The sequence below is a fragment of the Pelobates fuscus genome, chromosome 2 (assembly GCF_036172605.1).
Source record: "Pelobates fuscus isolate aPelFus1 chromosome 2, aPelFus1.pri, whole genome shotgun sequence".
NCBI lineage: Eukaryota > Metazoa > Chordata > Amphibia > Anura > Pelobatidae > Pelobates > Pelobates fuscus.
Genome location: NC_086318.1, coordinates 227,028,911 through 227,055,554, shown reverse-complemented (window position 1 = coordinate 227,055,554; position 26,644 = coordinate 227,028,911). Strand labels below are relative to the sequence as shown.

Below are 26,644 nucleotides of genomic sequence, written 5' to 3'. Positions count from 1 at the left end.
AACCCTGCTGGACATTCTGGGGTTTTGATATCCTGACAGGTTTCCTGTACCCAGCTCTTGTTACCTGGAAGACAAAGGGAAGGGCATTATTAGATTAGATTAAATACACCGGCAATGACATGCAATTTAGGTCCTCCTACCAAATGAAATAACATTTGACAAGTTAAAGAGGAGATGAAAAGTTCTAGATTACAGAAAAAATAAATAATAAAAAAATAAATAAATAAAAAAAAAATATATATATATATATATATATATATATATATATATATATATATATATAGCTAGCTCTAGGTACGTACTATATGAACAGCAAAATATTAATAATAATGCTCTTATCACCACAAGACTCTGTGGCAGAACTGCTGCCTGTTCGTGGATTTAACCGTTTGTTTTTATGTGTTACCCTTGTATTTTCGTGTTTTGTACCCGCTCCCCGTTCGGGAGGGCTACCGCGAAAGGAATCAATTCGCCTCCTGAACGGGGACCACCCCAACACCCCATTTAGAACGCTGGGTTAAAACATTCTCACCTCGCAACATAAGTTTCAAACACCGGACCGCAAGGGAAGCAATTAATGGGTGCTTCCCTGGGTGGCCGCCATTCATACAGATGATTGGCTACTAGGGGAAGCATTCGTGGATTGTTTCCCGACTCATCCGTCTCCCAAACAAGGACCTCCCAGATGCCCCATTAGAACGTTCACACTCGCAACTTAAGTGTGAGACCTCAAGGGAAGCAATTAACAAATGAGCCCCTGGGTGGCCACCATTTCATATAGACGAACGCCATCCAGGGAGAGCATTCGTATCCCGAAAGGAGACGCTTCCCGTGCAGGGTTTCACACGGGGACCTTGCGAGCAGAGATCGGTCGAGGAAGGCACCACTGTGAGGGTCCCTGAGGTTGGTGTGGACACTTCTGGGGCACTGGCTAGGTTCGCAGGCTTTTCGGTACCTGCGGGGACAAAGAGACCAGCTCTTTTCCTACGGGCGGTCTTTTCTGTGCCTTTTTCCCATGCCTGGACTGCCAGGCACAGAGGCTTCTGGGAAGAAAACCCTTGGCGGTTAGTGCGGGAAACCCTGTGGTTTCAGTGGTGGGCTTTGAAGACAAAGGGAACGGAGTCCCTTTCAGCGCTTGCACCCCAGGGAGGGGGAGGATCCTGGGATGTGACCCTGTATGGTTGTGTGGTAGACCCCTTGCATGGAGTTATGCATAAAAGCCATGAGCCAATAACATTTTGTTGTACCTCCAGAACTCTGTTGTTTAGTTACTGGGGGGGAATTGGTCTTTTATCATTATAAGTGGTTCATGAGCAGCTGAAAGAAGGAATTAGCGGTGGTGACCGGTCGGGTTACGCAGGGTCCACTACAGACTCAATATCTGATCTGGCAACAGCCAACATTGAACCATATTTCAATTATACAGGCACATATTAGCTAGAGGGTCCACTAGTGAATGTATGTTGTGTCCTGAGGAAGCAGGTTTGTGAAATACCAGAAGAATATATTTAAAAAAAAAAAAAATCAATGTCACAGTTTATGCATGGTGAAAATATATAACAGGGCTCAAAATGTCCATTTAAATGTGGGGATTTTAAATTCCCACTTGGTTAATGTGCCATGGACAATCAAGGTTTGCAGCAGAAAGTAATATTTAGGCCTGTCTAGTAGTGTAGGACTTGGGATTTTGAGCCATGATCTTAATATAATGTAATTTTTTCAGCACATCATTAATGTACCTTCTCCAAAGAAACCGATGTAGCTCTCTTATAGGATCCCTGATTTCTTATGTGGTTACGTGCCCAAGGCACCTTGCTTTACAATTTACTACCAGATTAATGGAGACCTAATTGTTTTCAACATTCGTAAATTGCCTGTACTTGGATTTGCACATGTTGCAAATGAGCTACATGTAAAACTTCTCAAAGTAACAGAGTTGCATTGCTAAACTATTCTAATATGGTCTCCTCCATAAGAAGGACACTCGTGAGTTTTAGTTACAATTTAGCAACTGTTGCTTTGAATAGAAGTCAGGTTTACAGCTTGGTATGTTGTGTTATTTTGGGTGTTAAAGGTGTTTTGGTTTGGTTGGTTGGTTGTTTTTTGTTCTCTATGCACATCACATTCTGAAGAATATGGAAGTTACTGCAGTGCAGCCAATATTTCTGCCAGGTTTATTAACCGAGCAGAACCGAGTTTATTGACCGAGCAACAGCATTATTGTATTTTACCTACCCTGGGTTTTTTAAATTTTCCTTTTTCTTTGCCAATTTGGATGTCTATAATTATGAACTAATAAAATATACCTGATTCAGTGATTTTGATTTTACATCCACCTGTACCTTTTGCAAGAAAGAGTCACATGCAGACTGTAGTTTGTGCTTTTTTGTTAGTTTGTTTTACGTTTTTATATTCAACTAATGACAACAAACTAGTAAAAAAAATAACGGTCATTTTTTACACAGGTAGAACAATCATATTCAAATAAATGGTGCTATATATCAACCTCTTATCTTTGAAGCAGTTCATGCTTTGTTTTTAGGGATCTTCCCTTAGTCAAAAAGCATAATGCAACTTAAAACAAATATTATTCGGTAGCATTTAGTGACTGTTTGACAATGGATTAGGTATATAACATTCTAATTGTTAAAAATATATTCATTACAGAATTTAAAGGCTTCAAAATGATTTACCAAGGCAAACCGAGTTGTAATTAACACAGCAGTCCTGTGTTTCTCTGCAATTATCAGAACAAGAGCAGAGGCTTCCAGGTAATTTTTTTTCACCACATCGTAGCTTGTCACATGTCCAGGTGTGAGCTGAAATAACAAGTATTTGATAAACATTACAATTTTACATACATTGAAATTGCAAGCAAATTAATAAATATGAACACCTGCCTAATAAGTAGCAGTAACAAGTGGTGAGGTTCTGTCCTCAGCCATTTTACTTTTCCCTTGGATCTTCTTCACTGGTCAGAGAGATGACCAATTGGATGGAGGAGGCTGTAGGTTTTGCTAGTTTCAGAATCTGAACAGTTGGTGGAAATTCTAGTTTCTAATTCTAATTCTCATTCTAGTTTAACTGGGACTTTCCCAGAGTACAGAAATAGGTCCCATGTCCTGACATACCTCTCGTACATCCTGTTTTGTAGGTAGTACAGCTGAAGGATTCCATCAGAAAATATCAAAATATTTATTCTGACTGGCCTGTCATGAAAGGCTGCAACCATCTTTGAAGGACACAAAGACAGCCAAGTCTCCACTGAAATGCAGCGCACCTGTGTATTCATTGATTGCATTAAAAAGATAAACCGGGATTGTCTACGTAGATTTTTAAAAAAGTTTAAAGCAATGTATAGATAATGCATCAGAACATTGGCAGAAATTAAAGGTTGTTGTATATTGTTTTATAATAGCACTTTCTAAAACACAATTAACAGATATGCCAAACAAACAGTACTGGCTTAGTTCTGAACAACGGAGGTAAGAAGGGAGATTTTAGAACAACCAATTTTTAATTTATTTGAACAGTTTTCACTTTTACTTTCAAAATTCTACTAGTATGGAGGTGCCACTAGTCCTCCAATGAGCCAATATAGGACAGTTGTCATATATTGGAGAATGGAGAATATATGTTTATTTGAGCAAGGGCCACAACTTGTTTGTTAGTCCACCTATTTTAGAGCATTGGAGGATATGTTGACACTTTATGTTACGGACCGTTTCAGCAGAAAAGGCTAAAAATCAGTTTAGGCGATAATCCCCTTTTCACAAAAAGGCACAGCTACTGTAAAAGCACCAAAACTCACGAATTCGGATATAGGTGAATACATCAAACTCCCGAACTGCATACAAGGGAATAAGGTAGCACTCCAAACTCCCGAACTGGAACCTCACGAATTGCTGCTAGCAGACGAACAGGAAAAGCTCCCAAGTGGCTTACACTCCTGGCAGTCAGTCCCTATCAGCATACAGTGAATCCCCCCCCAAAAACGAGACAAGGCTCCGTGTTGAGGGTCAAGCAGTGGTCTGTTTATTCAGGGCTACCTGCCCCTGTATTTATGCAGGTCTCCCACCTGGTGGACACTCCCCTAGGGGACCAGATGGAAGACTGAAACAGCAGACAGACATGTATCATTTTCGTACACACAGCCACAATACTTTCCCACCATGCATCTTGGTTTCCTCCTCTCTGCCCTGGAGATAATTAATGAAGTAATTCAATTATCTCCTAGGACAAAGGCCAGACTCCATTATGCACATGGTGACACAGAAACAGACTATCACTTTAAAATACATACAGACACATTTTATACACAAAACACAGACATGTAACATATCCCCAGATAGCTCAGGTCTGGGTGCACATTATTAGGAGAATGGCACCCAGACCACACAAATACATTTTAATTGCCATGGAGCCAAAGTCTTTAATTATACGAACAGGCTCCATGGCAGACTATCTGGGTTACTACAGTTCACATAAAACAAACTACCGAATTTCCCTGCATTCACCAAATCCATACGAATGAGAACCAGGGGCTGGAGGTTCAGCGGTGCCTGCACGTAAAAGTGTCCGATTTTGGTGCATGAAAGCCGTGCAGAAAAGCGCTGGCTGCCCGGGGAGCTCCAGAACACCGCCACCTAGCGGCCGCAAAGTGTAACAGCGGCCACACAGTTAACAAGCAATTAAGCTGCGGTTAACCGCAGCTTCAGGGAGGTAAATTGGCAGCACACTCCAGCTTCTGTGTGGCCAATTAACAACGCCGGCCGGCTTCCCACGGCTCTGGGGATGTTGGTGAACGGCTGTTTGTTCGGTAGATGGAATCTACCGAACTGCTGTGCAGAAAGGGAGAAATAAATCCTTCTGCACAGTAAAATTAACCCTTTAGCTGCCGGTCCATAGTCCAGAGGCAGCAGGCGGGCAACCAGGCTCCTCCAATACAATGTGGCGAGATTGGTTTCGTCACACTTTATAAATAAATAAAATAAATAAATAAATAAATAATAAGGAAAAAAAAAGACAGACATGGGGAGAGCAAAGATTAGAAGTGAAGAGGAAATGACCACAACTGAAGACCCACACTCCAGCTGTTGTGAACTACATCGCAATTAATGCTCTTACATCTACAATGATGGCAAGCATCAGGGGAGATTTAGTCCAAAACATCTGGAGTGCCAAAGGTTTTCTGTGCCTGGTCTATGCCATCATAATCTGTTTTTAAGTGCTTTGTTCCAATATGTAATGTCCAAGATTTTAGCCACAATGTGCAACAAATCCAAATAATTAACACAATTACTGTCTCAACTTTTTGACACTCAAAGTGAAAGTGTTGTGAAAGAGACAGTTTTGTAAACAATATACCGAAAGAGTGGTGCTTGCATGGCCCCATGGAGGGGATGACCTGGGATCGTTGTTATTGATGCCTTGTTATGACCAAGCTTGTTTCATGTTTTGATTATGGCAACACCGGACACACAAAATTTCTCATTACTGCAATTAAATATCCATATAGCAACATCCATCAAAGTAAAAATACACACAAAAACGAAAATTCAGTTTGGTGATTATGGTTTGCAGTCTTGGTGATAATGACCCCATTTTAAAGTAGTGTGTCACTTTATTATTTATAATTTAATAGTATTATGACAGTACAAGATACGTTACTCTCACCTGGCCTAATGCACACATCTTGATAATCTATGCAGCAGTTCCCTTGCTCCACACATGCAGCATCACATCGACAGCTTCCAAATTTTCGTTCAAAACACCGATTTTTGCAAGTGGTTACTGAAATAAAAATGAGATCATCAGATAACTACTAGCTATATTATTTACATCATTGTATACACTTCAGAGCGCACCAAACAGACAGATTTGGCCTATTATCTCAACTCTTAACTATTGTGTCTGTTAAATCAAAGTGCTATATTCCATACAGCACCGTGTTTCTCTTTATAGTACTGAGCGGATTCCACGGATGATCTGCAAAATCACACCGCACTAACTTATTGTACTGTGAGTAACTGCGATATATTAATAGGGGATTTATTTTTCTTACTCCCATCGCTAGCTTCCCGATTGTTATTCAAATCAATTTGGGGTTTGCTGCCTTGGATTTCCTCATATATCCCTGCACCCACTCTCCTACTTTTAAAGGATTTTTTTTAGCTTTAACATTTAATCAGAGATATACATGTTTCATTTAATTTGCAATTAACTTGCTGACCACTTCTCATAGCATATAAATGTACTCTACCCGTATAATACCCTTTACAGCATCCAATTACCCCTAGCCTTAGACCAGCACCTTTCTCATTTCAACGCTTTCCAACATTGTATTAGGTCAACTAGCGTTTGTGTCTATATTTCAAGTGAGGGTTTACTTTTGGATACTATCATAAGACTCCTGCAGCTGGTCCTATTTTAACATTTAGCTCTTCTTTTTTTGCATGTTATGTTAACAGTTATTTATGTTTTTCATTTCTTATTTATCCAGTTAGGGATTTTATAAAATAAATAGGTTTTTGTTTTTATGTATTAAGGCACTAAGCCTACAATTGGATTAGCAGCTTTCATAAGAGTAGTAGGGGTAGTACTGGTCTTGCTCTTCGTAAATCCGTTCCAATATTCCTTATTATTTTCATGTTGGGTTATGCCCTAATTACCCCACAACCATTAAAATTTCGGTGAAAGATCTCTCACTGTTTTTTTGTATATTTCCTAGATCATCAGCTACTTTGCTTCTACAAAAAAAATAATAATAAATGTGGATATTTTGATCAGAAAATTGTTATATTTCAGTGCAATAATTGAAGGGAGATATTTCAAATAAGAGCGTCTCATTTAGGCGACTGTTGCTGTATCGGTTCACCGTCTTTTTTATCGGGTGTTGTGTCTTTATATCCCACAGAAATTAATCATAAAATGTAAGGCTGTATTATGCTTCATGTGAGCATTTTAAAAATATACCAGGAAACTGTTCCAGTTTGAAGTCTGGCCTCCAATCACGATATGTCGGACATGTAACTAAACTTCTGCCCACTACCCTTAGTGGTGTGTGAAGCAGAGGCAGAGCAGCAGTGCTGCTGGATGCCGAAAATCTCTACTAAACAGTGAATGAACAGATTAGCAATGATGTGGGACCCGTCATTCACAGAATTCAGTTACCATAACCACATCAATAAGTTGTGGTGTCAAGAAGTTTTTTCCCCCTTTTGTGGCATAATTATCCATAACTTCAACTGTATTTATTTGTTTTGCCTGTTTTTAGATCAACATGATAAAAAGAGGTTTTAAAGGTTGAACTAAATTTACTTGAGTCTTTTTATCAGCCTAGATTACCATGTGTCCGTGTGAAATCCAGTTTACATGTCCTACTCATAAGACGCTCATTGTATTTGTGGCAGAACAAGTTACTAATATGGAATTATGACCAATATGTATCAAATGTTTTCCAATGGTTTCCTGGAAAATAAAATGAAAATGTTCAATACAGCTGTTGCTAGTTATAGGATCACTCTGATCTGGCACATAGTAGGTAAATCTTCAAATTAGGCTGGCTTTTTAAAATCTACTCTACTTTAATAGTTTCGCTAGATAATTCCACTCTGATAATTTTACAATAACATCAAAAGATCCCTGCTCTTTTCATAAAACTTCTGCTGTGCAGCATTGCCAGAGCATCATGATTTAGTAGTCACATTGAGAGCCAGGCAAAGGTCACGGATTACTTTTTATTATTCTTATGGTTTTGTGTTTTTTTTCTCTCCATATTTTGAATTCCTTATTTCGTAACCTCTTATGTGGCTTTTCTTGTTTAAGATTGTGCTTTAAACTATCCCATTAGGTTTGCATAGCATATAATTACTGAAGTTTACAGTAGTAAGTACCATTAATAGAATTACTAAAAAAAAATTAACAAAATTTAAAAAAACAACAACATTGTGGCATCTCATTCAGCTGCAGTAGAGATTTACATTGAAAAGTGCCAAATAAACCCTTTATTTTCTAAATGTTTTTTTTGCTCTTTTCCAAAAACTCTTCCTGGTAACATTCCTATTAAAGGAACACTCTAGAGTGTATTCCTGACCCTATAGTGTTAAAACCACCACCTACCCCCCCCCCCCCCCACTGACCCCCCTTGCCTCCCTAAATATATAGTAAAATGTTAGTGCAGCTATTGCCTCTGCCCTGCCCCTGATCTGCCTGTATGGTTGACATCATCAGAAGTTGTGGTCTGAGGACTGACAGACTGTCAAGGAGGCAGATCAAGGGCAGACCCAGCACAAGTCAAACACAGCCCTGGCAAACCAGCATCTCCTCATAGAGATGAATTGAATCAATTAATCTCTATGAGGAAAGTTCAGTGTCTGCGTGCAGAGGGTGGAGACACTGAATGAGAGTGCTACACAGCACTGCCCCTGGAAGTACCTCTTGTAGACTTCTGAGGAGGGGCCGGTGAAGTTACCCCTAGACTGTATTCTAAACACTAATTGGTCAGGGTGGTGTGTGTCTCCGCCCACGCCCTGTTTCCTTGGCTGTGATCATCCTATGGCAAAGCATTGTGTTAAGCTAAGGTCATCAATTCTGATTATGTCAGCCAAGGAGGTGGATCAGGGGCGGAACTAGTGTCAAAATATGGTGAATTTCCTAGTTATTTAAAGGAGGTAGGCAGGGCTAACATGGTTTTTAACACTATAGGGCCAGGAATACAGGTTTGTGTTCCTGACCCTATAATGTTTCTTTAATAAAAAATAGTCTGACCGATGAAAGATGAACAGCACCACAGTCACTACTGCAGTGTTCCTGCACATCAACTTGTATGTTAAGGAGAGAAAAACTTACTTGCTGTCTCTTTTCCCCATTAACATGTCAATTGTGAGGAATGCAGCATTAAAATATCAACTAAACAATTCCTGCGATGGGTGAGGAAAGGTGTTTGACCAGACGTTTTCTAAACTCTAAACTATTAACTCCGTTAATAACTTTCTTACCTTCTCTAGTACAGCTTGGTTTAAGTCCAAATATACAGCCAAGGATTGCAGTTAACAAGCACACACAGATAAGCTAAAGGAGACAAAAGGAGTATATATTATTCTATAAATATTATAGAGACACCTTAAACAAACGTAACTTTTTTTGTTGTGTGTGAAATAGATCAGAGTTTCCTATGCAGAGGAAATGTGAAACTGGAAACAGAACAACCCATACATAAGTAATAAAGAGCAATTTGAAACATCATAATACCAAACCTGCCCATGCTGACTCCGGGACATGTAATAGAGGTCTAGTTTTGTAGTTTGAAACAAGCTTAATTAGGAGCGGTTCACTAGATTGTAGAAATAAAATGCACAGGTGCTGTGTAAAACTGGTTAAATATAACCCTGAGAATATTATCTGGGATATCAGCAAGCCTATATATTGAGCTCCTAACTTAGCTGGCATGTTACTTAGTTGCAGGCTGTCTGAGTATGGTGTGACCATGGTGGGGGTAGCGGTGAGAATAATGCTACTTGAGTCTTTCAGTCAAATGTACTAATACTAAGTAAAGATTACTTCGTATTCGTAAATTCTGCCCCTACTCGCTATGCCGTGAGTAGGGGCATGTCTAGTAAACAAAACAATACAATACACAACATTAAAATATCACTTTGAATATAAGCAGTAAACAGCTGATAGAGTCCAGCCAAGCAGTCTTCTAAGAAGAAGCTAGGCACAGAAGAAGCAGCCAACGGTCCCCTCAGAGGGAACTAAGCAATTAAACATCACCCAAAGTAACACAGGAAAAATGTTAAGAAAGTGAAGTAACAAATGCAACACGGGAAGATATCGGACCATTCCAACAGTGGTGACCCAAAAAGAGGTAAAAGTAAGAGGACCTCTCAGAGTGGAAAACTTGACAAATTGCTTATATCCCAAGAAAATATTTTTACCTGGAAGGGTGATAAGAAGTTCTTGTCAAGTTTTAGAAACATCAAAAAATGGTAGAGCTAACTGCAATGTAGACATGACATGGAATGACCCCCCTAACAAATGTTATAGACTAGACACCAGAGTTAAGATATGTGCAGAGCACAGAGAGGCTCAAGAATGTCAAAGCTAAGTGCTATTTATCAGTGCATTTTGCTTACCACCCAAGTGTCCCTATTTAGGAGGACTAGCCCCTATTTTGGGTCCTAATACCCATGTCCCTCTTTTCTATAATTATACATATTTGTATATCTCAATGTATAAAAAGAACAGCAATAATACTCACAGTAATGTGTCTTTAAACTACAATAATTGTCTTTAGAAATTAGTCTGTGTAAATAAGATACATTGTTCTTGTTCTAAATTAAATTTTAGTTGCGTAAATTGCTGTTGGATAATCACCTAAAATTTCTTAGAACAGCCCTGCTCCTGGCCACACCCCAACCATATAATTAGAGTGTCCCTCTGTGTCCTTATGAAATGTTGTTGAGGTATGATTTTGTGTGATTGGAGTTCAACTTCCTTTGGACTAGGTATGACCATAGACTTCAGCAAAACCAATTCTGACATAAGCCTCTGAGGAAGTACACTGAACAACTACAAGATGGTGACAACAATTAGTGAAAGCCAGTTTAAAATAATAATAATAATTTTAAAAAATAAAAACATTAAAACACACCACAGACAGGAGAATGGAAAAAAAATATCCTGACTCCATAAATCGCTTCCTCTGTGGTTTAATGATGGAATGGTAAGCTTCAGTTAGGATACATTACTTTTTACCCAGGACTAATAATCAAGGTTGGGTATGATTCCCAAATGAGAGTCGAGCCTAAAAAAGATAAAAATAAAAATAGCTATCAGCTACAGATAAGCTACAGAATAAAAAATAAATATAAACAATCAACTATTGCAGATATAATCAAAGTACATGAATACCCTGAAGCAGATCTGATGTGGGAAAGAGTTTGCGAGAAAAGGGCAGTCCAACCCAAGGTGTGTCTGCCTGCCTGCATGCATGCCCAGGACTGCCCATTCCAGTACTTCTAAAGGGATCTCATTCAGACTTACTAGTCTGACTGTACTTTGCACAACATTAATGCATCTAAGAATAAAATGCACTGAGCTTATTGGGGACATTTCTCTCGTGTGTGGACACAATAAATTGCTATGAATGGAAATCTAAGAACACTTCAGGTCAATCCCTGAAAAAAATCCCTAAAAAAAATCTATTTTTAATCCTCTCAGTTTTACATATGAAACAGTTTATACTTTGTGTTCTTTTCATTCTATATGTTAAAAATTGCTATAGGGAGATATTAACCAGCAGAAAGGGAGGCAGGATGCTCACCCAAACATGGCGAATTTGCTTAAAACGATACCGGTTAGGATGTTACACTTTACTTTCCCCTGCAGTACATTTCCAAATGGTTCCTCTCCACCATAGACATACCAAAGAATAAATGGTCCGCTGACACTCCTAGCCCATCACTGCTTAGGCAAATGTGAAAGCATTCACCTTAGCAGCAGAGAGAGGCCAGCCTGTTGCCCTGTTAAACTGCTTGAAAACGATGAATGATGGCAGGGACTTTTGACAATAACCACTTCAATAGGATAAAGTGGTTATGGTGCCTACAGCATACTTCCCATGCTTCTCGGAACACCAGTGGGAGGGGTAAAGGTAATCCAAAGTGGCAGAACCTCCCAGAAAGAAGGAGCTAGACCAGTCAGTCATCTTGAAATGCATGCCAGGTTACCTGCCAATCATGTAGGGCCACCCATGAGGGTACGCCATGCAGGGAGAACTATTTCAGTGCTTTCTGCAGGGTTCTAGTCCTAGCCCTGAACATAGCGTAAGCACATCTAATGATGTAACCGCACTACGCAGTCATAATCAGCATAGTTGGGAGGCCTGCAAGAGTGTGCTTCGAACCAACACAGATAATATTGACAATGTGCCAGTATATACCATTTAGTAAATAAATGCCTGTGACCAGTTATATTCAGATAGAAAACTAACTAACATGCACAAAGGTTTACCCTCCTTTACAACCTACAATAAACAGGATTATAGAATATAAATGTTTTGTGACGGTAGTCACCATCACCAGGAGTTTCACACAAACACTTCATATAGGACCTTGAACTACTCCTATGTCCAAGTTACCCTCTGCGCCCATTATAGGTGCAGGTCGTGTAAAATGTATAAATCCTGCTGATGCTTGCAACCAACTAGGTGGATTTGGCTATGGAGCCTCTAGCGCACCCTCTGTTGGTAGAAACTTCTATATGTACTACCTGAATAGCAAGGTGTGTTAATTTGCATATTCAAGCAGATTTACATATTGCCAATTCTGCAGGCAGGAGAGATGTTTTGTGTGAATGGTCTCCCCCCCCCCCTCCCCCCGCACTTTTTGAATATGTTATTATAAAGTTCCTGTAAGTTGCCTAATGTTCCTGTACGTGGGCCTCTCCCACTCCTCTTGTGCAGCCTCCCACTAATGCTGTGACTCCCTCCCATGCCTGACTGGGCCCCTTTTCAGAAATACCCATCGGGTGGCCCTAAGTGCATGGGCCACCCAATGGGCGCCCTCCGCGTGCAGGCCCCTGTGTGGCAGCACCAGCTGTAGTTCCGCCACTAAGTGTCTCTATAAAGACAGGAGCTATCACATTGCAGGCAGAGGTGCATACCTGCCTGAAAGAAGGACTACAGAGAAATAGGCAGAGGGTTTCTGATTCCTGGCAAGTGGCTAGGAAGTGGACTGGATGGAGGTACTCTGTCAGAGACAGGAGCTCCAACACAAATAAATTTGACAGTTTTATACTCTTGCCATCTCACAATACGAGATTCAAAAGAAGACTCAATGTCTGTAAAGTGATGTGTGGTGCATTTTAAGAAGATCTGCAACAGAAAACAACCCACTAGACTCCAAATGACCAAAACAGGGAATAACTGATGATTATTGTGAGCATGAAAAGTAAAACCTTCCTTTAACTGTCAGATGAAACAAGAATGAACAGATGAAAAGCATTCTCCAGAATGTATGTATATAAGTGTAAAAGAGGATTATGAAAGTATAACCTCCCAAAGGTCAAAGCAAGATATAAAACACTGGGAAGACTTTGAAACCAAAAATGTCTAGCTTATTTTCTTAAACAAAAACTAGAAAAAACAAGAAAAAATGCTAACTGTTGTAAAAACAAATTCTTATGGATAGGGGAGTAAAAGATTAACCTGTACCAAAATGATAGAAAGAGTTTGGAAATCAAAAGCAGATGATACAAAAAAAAAATACAAAAACCAAACCCAATCCATCTAGACATGGTGGATGTAGTGCAATAGTAAGACAAGTGTTAATGACACTTGGCTCACCCTTCTAATTACTTCACCATGCATGGCCTCCACCCTTTTCCTCTCTAAACTCTTACACTTAAACGGCCATTGGAGTGATACTAAAAAACCTCCAGTTACTTAAATGTACATAGGGATTTGGATAGTGCATAAGCAACTTTTTCTTTGTTTTGTATTGTATGTATTGGGGCTGATGTGTATTATAGTAACTGCTGCCGGCTGGGAGAAGTGGGAATTAAACACAGTGTTTTATTTTGTATGGTGATAATACGAGACTCTAGGTAGGATATATATAGCCTGCAACACACACTTGACCATGTCCAATTCAATTATAAACCCTCTGCAAAGCTCCCTTCTAAGTTACCAGTGATCATCATTTATTTACTTTAATATGGAAAGCCAAAGACTACAGGGCAATGACACAAATTGGTTAGCACAAGTGTGTGCTTCTTATGATTTTATAAATACCTACACATGCAGGCACACAATATTGTAATTGGGGTCAAGCAGCAGGGACATACACAGAAGTACAAAAACAAATAAAAACACTGTCTAAGCAGGCTGCAGGTGGAAACAACTCCCCAAAAGCAGTCAATAAATAGGCAGCTACCCAATATGTAGTGTCATAAGGATCGAGAAAGTAAGTAAGATCTACAATTCAAAATGTCAAAGCAAGCAAGAAAAATGTTCAAGCTCAGTAAATGTAGATGAGCTTTTGGAAGCTAGAAATCAGTTGTAGGGAACGGGATACTAGGAAGAAAAAACTTGGATAAATGGACCAAAAAATAGCACTGTAACACAACCAATATAGTTACATGCAACAATACCATATCAAAATAATGATCTTGCATTGTGTCATATATGAGATATCTGAGCACCAATTCACCAATGCCAGCCAAGAGAAGCTGTAGCACACAACTATTCCATCAGTACAACCCCAAACCAGATAAGCTGCCAGGCAACAGAGTATGTTAAAGGGAAAATGTCACTTTCCAGATTTTTAAAACTAACACTATAGGGTCAGGAACACAAACATGTATTCCTGACCCCATAGTGTTAAAACCACCATCTAGCCCCCCTGGACCCCTCATGCCTCCCAAAATCTTACTGTATTCAAGCTTGAAGCTGTCGGCTCTGCCCTGTCTACCTCAGACCAGCAAACAGTCTGCTGACATCATCAGAAGTGGTAGCCTAATCCAATCACAATGCTTCCCCATAGGATTGGCTGAGACTGACAAGGAGGCAGATCAGGGGCAGAGCCAGCATGATTCAAACACAGCCCTGGCCAATCAGCATCTCCTCATAGAGATGAATTGAATCAATGAATCTCTATGAAGAAAGTTCAGTGTCTGAATGCAGAGGGAGGAGATACTGAATGTTTGGATGCATTTTAGGCAGCCATGACCAAGGAAGGATCTTTAACAGCTATCTGAAGAGTGGCCAATGAAGTTATCACTAGGCTGTAATGTAAACATTAAAGACCATGTTTACAGCAAAAAGCCTGAAGGTAATGATTCTACTCACAGAACAAATTCAATAAGCTGTAGTTGTTCTGGTGACTGTACTGCCCCTTTAAATTGTATGTTTACTATAGCCATAATTAAAGGAACACTATAGTCACCTAAATAACTTTAGCTAAATAAAGCAGTTTTAGTGTATAGATCCTTCCCCTGCAATTTCACTGCTCAATTCACTGTCATTTAGGAGTTAAATCACTTTGTTTCTGTTTTTGCAGCCCTAGCCACACCTCCCCTGGCTATGATTGACAGAGCCTGGATGAAAAAAAAATGGTTTCACTTTCAAACACATGTAATTTACCTTAAACAATTGTATCTCAATCTCTAAATTCAACTTGAATCACATACAGGAGGCTCTTGCAGGGTCTAGCAAGCTATTAACATAGCAGGGGATAAGAAAATCTTAATTAAACAGAACTTGCAATAAAGAAAGCCTAAATAGGGCTCTCTTTACAGGAAGTGTTTATGGAAGGCTGTGCAAGTCACATGCAGGGAGGTGTGACTAGGGTTCACAAACAAAGGGATTTAACTCCTAAATGGCAGAGTATTGAGCAGTGAGGTTGCAGGGGCATGTTCTATACACCAAAACTGCTTCATTAAGCTAAAGTTGTTCAGGTGACTATAGTGTCCCTTTAAGAAATAGAGGTTTGTAAGGTAAGAAAAAAAAGTTCAATGTAGAAATCAAATCCTCTCTATCCTACAACTGGGTGCCACCATCATAGATATTTGTCTTTGTTAATATTGTTAAAAGCTTTGTCCTTTGGTTATCTGCTTAGAGAAAACATACAAAGAAGAGAAATTAAACAATGTTTCTCTTTCTCCTCCTCATTTTCCATTTTTTCCCCTTGCTTTGCCTTGTCTGAACTGGATCACAATATAATTTGTGAAATCTTTCAAGAGACACTATAGACACATTATCTCATTGAAGTGAACTGGGTGCAGTATCTCTGTTCCCTTAACCCTGCAAAGTAAAACATTGCCCTTTTATAGAAACTGCAATGGTTACATTACATGGTTAAGACTGCCTGTAGTGGCTGCGTACCAGACTGTACTTCCTCACGCTTTGCTCCTTCAAAAACCCCATAGGAAAACACAAATGAAATGCTTTCCTTTGGGGAAGCCATAATGTTAGCAGCACTTGTTGTGCATGCGTACTAGGTTTCTGGATTGCGGGGATGTTGCAGGAGGACGAGTGCTGAGGAGTCATGCAAGTGAAAAATGGGGGGCCGGGGCAGGGGGTGGTGTGCGTAGGCAGAGAGACACTATAATGTGGGGAATACAGTTTTGTATTCCTAACACTGTAGTGTTCCTTTAAAATGAATACAGACATTTATTCCTGAAACTATAGTTGTAAAACCGCTGTTTAGGGTCCGGCCCCCACGAGGTTTAAAAATCGCCTTATTTCTGCCTTGCTGGTATTGTTGCGCATTGGCCCGCTCTGTTTCCTTGGCTGAGATAATCAAATTTGACAACCTCAGCCAATCCAATGCTTCCCCATAGGAAAGAATTTGGAGGCTACTGAGTATGCACAGCAAAATGCATTTCTATGGAGAGTGTTCAGCTGAATGACAGTGCTGCACACTGAAAAGCAGAGGCGGCTCTCTAATTAGGCGGTTTAGGCGGCCGCCTAAGGCCTCGCGCTGGCGGGGGCCTTGCGCCCGCCTAAACCGCCTGTTGGCAGAGTGTGTCAGGTCCTCGGTCACTGACCGAGGACCTGACACCAGGAGGGGGCCCGGCGGCTTGCCCGGTATGCCGCCGGGTGCGAGGCCCCTCCTGGCTGCCCGGCCACCATCACAGACACTGGTCTGCAGCTCCGCAGTGTGCAGAGCTGCAGACCATGTGACTCGCGAGAATTGGCCAATCAGAGCATTGCCGTGGGTTACCACGGCAACGCTCTGAAATCACGCGAGATTACACGGTCTGCAGCTCTGAGGAGCTGCAGACCGTGAGCAGTGGCCACCGGACCACCAGGGAGCCCACTGGACCACCAGGGAAAGGTAGGCTCTCCCACCCCCAGCTTCACCCCCCACCACCATCACCCCCACCACCCTCAGCCTCACCCCCACTACCACCATCACCCCCACCATCCTCAGCCTCACCCCCACTTCCACCATCACCCCCCACCACCCTCAGCCTCACCCCTCCCCACCATCACCCCTCCCCACCATCACCCCCTACCACCCTCAGCCTCACCCCCACTACCACCATCACCCCCCACCACCATCACCCCCACCACCCTCAGCCTCACCCCCACTACCACCATCACCCCCCACCACCCTCAGCTTCACCCCCCACCACCATCACTCCCACCACCCTCACCCCCACCACCATAACCCCCACCACCATAACCCCCACCCCCCACCATCACCCCCCACCACCCTCAGCCTCACTCCCCACCACCATCACCCTCAGCTTCACCCCCCACCACCATCACCCCCACCACCCTCAGCCTCACCCCCACCACCATCACCCCTCCTCAGCCTCACCCCCACCACCATCACCCCTCCTCACCATCACCCCCCACCACCCTCAGCCTCACCCCCACCACCATCACCCACCATCACCACCCTCAGCCTCACCACCATCACCCCCACCACCCTCACCATCACCCCTCCCCACCATCACCCCTCCCCACCCTCACCCCCACCACCCTCAGCTTCCCCCCTCCACCCTCACCCCTCACCTCCCTCAGCTTCACCCCCACCACCATCACCCCTCCCCACCATCACCCCCACCACCCTCAGCTTCACCCCCACCACCATCACCCCTCCCCACCCTCAGCCTCACCCCCACCACCCTCAGCCTCACCCCCACCACCTTCAGCCTCACCATCCCCCATAACCCCCAACCACCCTCAGCATCACCCCTCACCCCCCTCAGCTTCACCCCTCTCAGCATCACCCCTCACCCCCCTCAGCTTCACCCCTCTCAGCATCACCCCTCTCAGCATCACCCCTCTCAGCATCACCCCCCACCACCCTCAGCATCACCACCCTCAGCATCACCCCTCACCACCCTCAGCATCGCCCCTCACCACCCTCAGCATTAATCCCCACCACCCTCAGCATCACCACCCTCAGCATAACCCTCTGTCACCACCCTCAGCCTCCCCCCACTCACCATCACCCCCTCCTTCTCACATCACCCCCCTCTCACTCTCACATTACCCACTCTCACATCACCCCCCTCTCACTCTCACATTACCCACTCTCACATTACCCTCTCACTCTCACATTACCCCCCCACTCTCACATTACCCCCCCACTCTCACATTACCCCCCTCTCACTCTCACATTACCCCCCTCTCACTCTCACATTACCCCCTCTCACTCTCACATTACCCCCTCTCACATTACCCCCTCTCACTCTCACATTACTCCCTCTCACTCTCACATTACTATCACCCCCGCTCCCTCTCACATTACCATCACCCCCGCTCCCTCTCACATTACCATCACCCCCCGCTCCCTCTCACATTACCATCAACCCCCCGCTCCCTCTCACCATCACACCCCCCGCTCCCTCTCACCATCACACCCCCCGCTCCCTCTCACCATCACACCCCCCGCTCCCTCTCACCATCACACCCCCCGCTCCCTCTCACCATCACACCCCCCGCTCCCTCTCACCATCACACCCCCCGCTCCCTCTCACCATTACACCCCCTGCTCCCTCTCACCATCACACCCCCCCGCTCCCTCTCACCATCACACCCCCCCGCTCCCTCTCACCATCACACCCCCCCGCTCCCTCTCACCATCACACCCCCCCGCTCCCTCTCACCATCACACCCCCCCGCTCCCTCTCACCATCACACCCCCCCGCTCCCTCTCACCATCACACCCCCCCGCTCCCTCTCACCATCACACCCCCCGCTCTCTCTCACCATCAGCTACCCCATACACATAGGTTCTCAGACAAAAACGCAAACATGCTCACAGAGACATACATTCGCACACACAAGGATACTCTCTGTCAGACACACTCTCAGGCACATACACAGGTAGACAGTGCATCAATGTGTATATGTGACACTTTTTTGTTAGTGGGGCCTCATGTTTGCGTTTCGCCTAAGGCCTCATAAAGTCTAGAGCCGCCTCTGCTGAAAAGGCAGTGTTTACATTAAAAAGACTGCAGCAACAGGCTATAGACATGATAACTATGTTAGACTACAGTTGTTCTGGTGACTATAGTGTCCCTTTTAATATTTAGATTTTCAATTTGCTACTCAATGGTGTAAATGCCAGAAAAGTTCCCCTTTAAGGATGTTGTTTATACAGAAAATGGCATGAGTTTTTCCTTTTTAAAAATCTTACCCTATAAGGGAAAGTCTGCTAACATTATCTTTAAAAAAAAGTAATGAAAAATAAATATTTGAATAATAAGTTGAGAGAGTATTTTATTTGGTGCCAAAGCCTCCATGGTGTTGTAAAAATATCTAATACATATATTGTGTACCGACCAGACAAACCATGTATTTAAGTCTGCAGCCTCAAAACCACATTTTCTCATTCACTCTATAAATAACATTGCTGGAGATACTCATTTCATCTAGAAGGCAGTAACTGCAATAACTACATGGGACCAAATGTCTCTCTGGAGTACAAATGTTAAGTAATATATAAACTACATGGTAAAGCCATAAATATGCAGATTACATGCATTGGGTTATACAGTAAAAACAAGTGGTTGCATAAAAAAAAAAAAAAAAAAAAAAAAAAATGAAACTGTAAAGATGACACAAGGTATATGAATGGAAAATAACCACTATGAGATATTTACAGAAACAAGAATTAAAAGTTAATTTCAAATTGAAGGCCACATTAGTCAAACTGAATAGATAGTATATGTCTATGGAGACTAGTTTCAGTTTTTTTTTTTTTTATTCTTTATTTTTGTTTGACATTAAACATATGACAAGGCAGGATGTTCCGGTTTAAGCAGAAACCGTGTTCAAGTGTAGAAAGCCTTAATACAGTGAAAGCATAAACTTTGCAGGTGTGGTAAACACAAGTTAAAACAATACACGCTTAATAAGCAATACCCTTCACTGGGGGCACGGACATCATACATGTGCTGCCAATTTTCGTTTTTAATACACAATCACTCGGTCACAGGTGGCCGGGTGGGAAATATTTTTCTGTGGGCATCTGGTAGAGGGGACAGGGAGCGCAGCAGCACGCCCCCACTTCGGGCCCCACCACCCCGGGTGGCCCTAAAACCCTCTGGTCAGCAGCCCCACTGTCTATAAAGCGTCAGGTCCATTACTCTGCTAAAGGGCATTCTCTCCACAATCCCCATATCCTCTCAAATGCCCTTTGGGTGCCTCGTACCCTGGCTGTGAGGTCGTTCATGAGATCGCTATCCTTTATTTTCCCCAGGACCACCGATCTAGGGGGGATTGCATTTTTAACCAGTGTTGTGCTATGGCCCGCATGGCTGCCAGTGTTATTTTGTTGAGTCGTTTTAAGTCATGTTTGGCCCAGTTATCTATTGGCCTGCCCAGGAGGTATATCCACGGGTCCAGGGCAGGTGCCCTCTGGAAAACCTGACCCAGTATGTCTCTAACGTCTTCCCCAGAATGTTTGAATGGTGGGGCACTCCCACCACATGTGAATGTATGTGCCTCTAAGGCCACAGTTCCTCCAACAAAGATCAGTAGGTGTCTTTCGCATGCGGTGGAGTTTTATTGGGGTGGTGTACCATCTGAAGAGGGTCTTAAAGGACTGTTCCTGCATAGAGACGCATATGGAAGATGTAGCGGTCGCCTCCCAGATATCCTGCCAGTCAACACCCTCCAATACCTCACCTAGGTCCCTCTCCCAATGGTCAGTGTATGTCAGGTTGACCCATTCTGTGGTTTCTGAGCATATATGAGCATAAAGCAGTGTGATAAGGCTTCTAGGGGATTGCTCTCGGAGACATATGTTTTCGAAGAAGGTGGGGGCTGTGAGTGCAGCCTTTCTTGTGTGTGGTTGCCTAGCATAATCTGCGATCTGGAGATACCTGAAGAAATCGGCCGGGGTTAAGTGGTGTCCCTGCCGCATGGTGTCAAAGGGGATGACGGATCCTTCTACATATAGTTGGCAAGCTCTCTGTAGGCCTGTATGCTCGATGTTTCAGAAAGCTTGTGCCACCATACCTGGCGTGAAGGCCCTGTTTCTAAGATAGGGCATAAGAGGAGAGGGGGAGGAGGACAGTCAGTATTTTTGACCTGCTCTATCCCAAATGTGAATGGAGTTTGTGATAGGAGGGCAATCTGTCCGCAGTATGGGTCTAAGGTCCTTTGGTTCCCAGATAAAGTATTGTGGGAGGTCTGCTCCCATTAGAAGAGATTCCAGTTCTACCCATTTTCTCATTTCCATTGGGGAGTGCCACATCGCTATCTGGGCCAGCTGGGCTGCCAGTTAGTAATTATGTAAATTGGGTAGGCCTAAACCGCAACTTGTTTCAGTTTTGACCTTAAATTGACTTTGAATTCTTAGCTTGGCAAATAATCCTTTACGAGTTTAATTAAGTCTATCTTGTAGAAAACAGTGAGTGAACACTAGATAAACCTGCAAGTTTCTGAGTAAAGAATCCAGGTTCCATAAAAGTGTGTGACCTTATAATTCCAACCTGGTCAGGAGATATACTGATACAAAGTAGGTACCAGGGCCGGACTGGGAACTAAAAGCAGCCCTAGAAAAAAAAAATTCTATAACAGACCAATAATATGTGTGCAGATACAGAGGCAGAAAAGAACTTCAGATTGAAAACTATTACTCCAATGTTAAAAATAGCACTCATAGGGCTTCAAAGTAAACAAAAGAGCAGATTTATTTTAAGCACACATGCATTTGCATGTAATCAATGGTTCAGTCCAACTACCTTGACATATTAAGAAAAGTGGGGTAATGGGATGGAAATGGTGAATGTATGCTGTTGTAAAAAATAGGTTGTTATCTTGTTTATTTTGAAGTCCTATGAGTGTGCTCTTCACTTTGAATATGTTATTATTCTGGAGTGTGCACCTAGCAACACTACTGGGCCAATATGTGCTCATTGCTTATATGTTATATATTAATAAAAATGTATGTGTGTATTATGCATATCTACATGTTAATATATGTGTAATTGTACTTCTGTCAGACTACTGTTACATCTATTTGTACATTGTGCTAGTATGATTACTAGAAAAAAATATATATATTGGAAGAAAAAACAAACAAACAAAAAAAAAACTCTCTCACTTGTCAATCAATTCTTCGGCATAGACTAATGTGCTGAAAAACTGAGTCACAGGTAGAGCAGGAGAATATCCATTCCCACCCCACCCCCGCAGAAAAAAAGAAATGCATTTTCCCTTGTGTTTCTCTTAACCCCCATTTCGAATTTCTTGCCCCCTTTTGTGTTTTTTATGCCCTCTTTTGATTGTCTTACCGCTTTATTGTAGCATATTTCCCATTTTTCCCCTTTGTGTGTCTTACACCCCTCATGTGTCTCTTACAAGTCCCCTTCATGTATCTTTTACTTCCTCCCAGCCCCTTTGTGTGTGTGTTTCTTTACCCTTCTACAGCTCCTCTTTATGTATCTTAGCCCCAGCCCCTTTGTCCCTTTCTCCCCTTCCCGACTATATATGGAAGATCCCGTGGAAGACATCAATGCTGTACTATTGCATATGCACAAGAGTTCAGCAGTGAAGTTGGCTCCTCACAATGAAGTGTAAGGAGCTGAAGAGGACTTGCGGAGTGAAGATGATCCTTTGAGGTACCTAGACACCGTTTCCTGAAGTCCGACAAAAAAAAAATGTATTAATAAGGGTTTATGCTCAGCATCATGATAAACATCAGATAAAGTCAATGATGAACTGTCACTTGTATGGACAATACACCAGTGAATAAAACAAAATCACTCATAACTTGTATTAAAAGGAACACTACATGCACCATAACAACTTAATCAAAATGACTACTATAAGCAAATAATCGTGCCCATACCTGGCGGCACTCTGCACTTCCTGAAAGTCAGTTACAGAAGCTAGATTCCGTTTCAGTTAAGAAAGTGCCAGGGACCGCCTAACACCATAGTTACTTCATTTCAATTAAGTTGTTATTGTGCCCGAAGTGTTTCTTTATTCTTGCATTCTTATGATGCACCGTTTTCTTGTAAATTTATATTTAATATCAAACTACTTCTGTCCATTCAAAGCCAGGGCAAACAAATTCTCCTCCCCTCTGCATGCTCTCTTATTGTTGACTGAAAGATGGTAAAAAAAAAATGGCACCTATAACAATGATTGACAGAAAGCCAAGATGGGGGGCGTGGTTTGGCTTTACATGGAACACTATGTGTGAACTCCCCCACCCCTGGCCTATTAAACCTTTCCCAAAGGAGACTCACTGGTCCCAATGGTAACTTTATTTCCAAACCGAAAGATGAAAAAGAGTCTCCCTACATGTTAACAAGATGGTGCCGGCCTCTCTGTGCTCAGAGTGCAGCAGATTCCATACTGGTTTCATCACAGGTAGGAGCCCTAGCCCAGATTATTTACCAAGCTGAACAAAATCTCAGCTAACATGCTCACTAAATCTTATATGAGTGCAACTATAGTGGAGTTCTGTGCCGCAAGACACAAGGAGGTGGCATAAATCCATGGAAACCTTTGGAGACATGAGTCGAAGCAAGGAAGACAGAGGCCCAACATAATTGGGCTGCTCAGCTTGCAACAACACACCGAGAAAATATGCTCCTCGAACTACAAAGGCAGATGGAGGATTCTGCACAGGATGGAATAATATTCGAGACCTACCTGAGCCTGACAAAGCCATTCTGTGAAATGCTTGAGGCCCTCTTTAAACAAGTCTTGGAAGCTGAGGCTTTGGACATGATCCAACTATGCCACGCACATTAGAGTCCTCTGGCCACTTTGCCAGGATGGACAGCAGCAAGATGATACGGTCTGTAGTCTACATGACTTCAGCCTAATGGAGAAGATTTTGGTGGTCGCCAGATCCTCCGCCTCAATCCAATTTCAAGGATATACAATCTCTCTCTACAAAGATCTCTCACACAAATCCTGGATGCTAGGCGAGCTGTGCATCCTGTGACTGGTGCATTGCATGAGAAGGGGAAGATCAGTGGTGCTTCCCTTCAGCCTTCAAGCCCATCAGGGGACTGACATATACTGGATGTCCTGATGAAGTCTCGTGCTTTATCCGATCCATGATTACCTACCAGTGATTGCAGTCCAGAACGGAGTCTTTGTCGATCAGAGTGCTTATAGAATCCCAGCTCATGATAACACAAGACGCTCAACTCAAAACTAATGCCTCTCCACCTAGAAGATGTGGAGGCCCGGGAAGTCCTCCACATCTTCTTGGTAAAGGAATGAGTCTACTAGCTACCTATCAGATGGTGTCTCATACTCGTCTGCAGAGTCTGGCTCCTGCAAGGGTATGGACACTCAGTTATACCTGGTTCTAACTCAACCTGGGGTGGGTAGTATGCTTGGGGAATTGGGTGGGAGACAAGTTAATGGTGCAAAAGGGTAAACAAACTAAGGGTGGACTTGGGGTGAGCCCGTGACAGCCTGATTTGGGGGAAAGCAGTTTCCCCATTTCATACACCCCCTAGACTCCATGGTTGGGAGTCCTTCCTATGAGACCTTTTTTTTTTTTTTTTTTTATAAATCTTTATTTTTCGTATGTGAAAATTATAAACATATATGCAAGGCCACAATAGCCTTTACACATCAAAACAGTAAATATCAAGCACAGGTATGTCTAGAATCGTTTCACATACATTTTATAATTACAGTTGGTCTCAATGTTATAATGAGTAATGTAAGTCGTGTAATCGTGAGGGTAGAAGGTACCTATCTGCTAATATCACACCTTGTATTTTAGGGTCGTGAGCTGCGGGAATAGGGTGGGTATGACTAAGTCTGGGTATTATGTCTAACGTCTTGCCCAATGTCCCGAGGATGTGGGTTTATGATGCGGCCCATCTGCACATAGGTCAGGAGTAGATCATGGTGGTCGTGGGGTCCCTCTGTGGGTATCCCTTCTAGGTCTGAGTCCGCTCTTTTGTTCGTTCCTGACTAAGGCTATTAGGTGCACCTGTGTGCATGGTATGCAAGGAGTCTTAAGGTGCCCCTTCATTCTAGTGGTGGCTGCGTGTAGTCGCTAAATCAGTTCACAGCTATGGCTAGTATGTCTAGACGATTATAGGTCGCTATAGTATGACAGGATCAGGTCGAACCCGTGTGGTTCCAGATTATGGTTATCAACCTATTTGACGTGCCTGATGCCAGTCTGTTTTATTATGTCGCCCTCGATATCGGTTCACTATAACCCCAGGGAGAGGGGGGGGGGTGTCGTCGGAGCAGAGGTGGTTGGCTCTAGTGAGCCTCTTTCGTACTGCAATAATTGTTAGAACGAGAAAAAACAAAGAACTACATATAGTTTAAGAATCAGGGTTAGCTACACAAAACATTTAAACAAAATGTTCGAACTGAAGCCTAGTCGGCTGTCGGCTTAAGTATGTCCCTCAGGTCTTGGGTTTGGCACCCCTGCCTCTTCCAGGAGTCGCGGTTATTTCAGCTTCGGATGTCCCAGGCTGAGGGTCTAGTGGGGTCCCCAAGTTCGCTGCGAGGTTCGGTAGTCCCAGGGCAGTCATCAGTGCTGGGCCCTCCGTGGGTTTGGTGGCCTTGAAGTGCTTGTCGTCCTTAGTGAGCCAGAGAGTTCCTGGGGTCGCCCACCTATAGGCTATACCCGCCGCTTGGAGTTGCTTGGTGATTGGGTGCATGCTCTTGCACCATTGTAGTGTGGCTCTGCTCAAGTCCTGGAAGAAGGAAATTTTGCATGTTTCGAAGTCGAATGGGGTCTGCCCTTGTATTGCTGCCATTAGCCCCAGTTTGTCCGCCATTGATTGGCATCTTAATATTACATCCTGTGGAGCTGAGGTGGGTGCTTGTGAGGATTTAGCTATCCTATATATCCCGTCGAATTGGAATGTTTTTGCCTGTTTGGCTGGTAAAAGTGTCGCCACAAGGCGTCTAGCGAAGTGTGGCAATTCTTCCAGTGGCACTGATTCCGACACCCCTCGAATTTTAATATTTTTGCGGCGCCCTCTGTCATCCAGGAGATTAACTTGCCTGGCCATTGTCAATTGTGAGGTGTGTAAGTGTCGCACTTTCTCCCCTAGAGCTAGGTAGTTCTCCCTCAGTCCCTTGACCTCTTCTTCGATTGCCTGTGTGCGCGTTGACACCGCGTGTACGTCCAGCTTGAGTATTGCTAGGTCTGCTTCCCACATTTGTCTGAGATTCTGCTGTAGGCCTGTTAGCATTGCCTGTATGTCTTGTTTGGAGGCCGGTGTGCTAGTTTCTGATGTCCATGTGGGTGTTGGGGACTGGGGTGTGGATTGTCCTGTGTGTCACCTTCCTCTGAAGGCTGTGGGGATGTGTCTCGGGGAGTTTGGACCTTCACTGCGTTTGAGGCCTGTAGCATTTGGCCTATATCGCGCTGTGGCTTTGCGGTGTTTTGGGGCGTTTTTTGCGTCTTGCGGCCCATCTCACCTGAGCTCAATGTGTCGGGGTACCAGTCCTCAAAGTCTGGGACGTTCCAGGGCCAGTGCGTTCCCGAAAGGGTCTGAGGTTGCCCTCCCGTCCTGTAGGCCTTGCCGCCTCAGCGTTTAGTTTTGGAGCCGGGTGTCAGGAGGAACGGCATCGGCGTGTCAGTGTGGTTCTCCGAGGTCAGTGCTCGGTTGTGTGGCTGTGAGTGATGCGGGTTATCCCCGATTGCTGCAGATTGCAGTGGAT

The 26,644-nt window shown here is 43.2% G+C and overlaps 1 protein-coding gene across 1 annotated transcript in view; it reads right to left on the bottom strand.

Annotated features, from left to right (window-relative positions):
• Positions 1-26,644, bottom strand: part of ENPP1 (ectonucleotide pyrophosphatase/phosphodiesterase 1) — a 143,254-nt gene that overhangs the window by 86,465 nt on the left and 30,145 nt on the right. Inside the window, exons 2-5 of the mRNA XM_063443235.1 lie at positions 9,000-9,072; positions 5,677-5,793; positions 2,694-2,819; positions 4-64 (exon numbers count right to left, since the gene is read on the bottom strand). Coding sequence (XP_063299305.1) covers positions 4-64; positions 2,694-2,819; positions 5,677-5,793; positions 9,000-9,072 — 377 coding nt within the window. The remainder of the gene's footprint in view (positions 1-3; positions 65-2,693; positions 2,820-5,676; positions 5,794-8,999; positions 9,073-26,644) is intronic.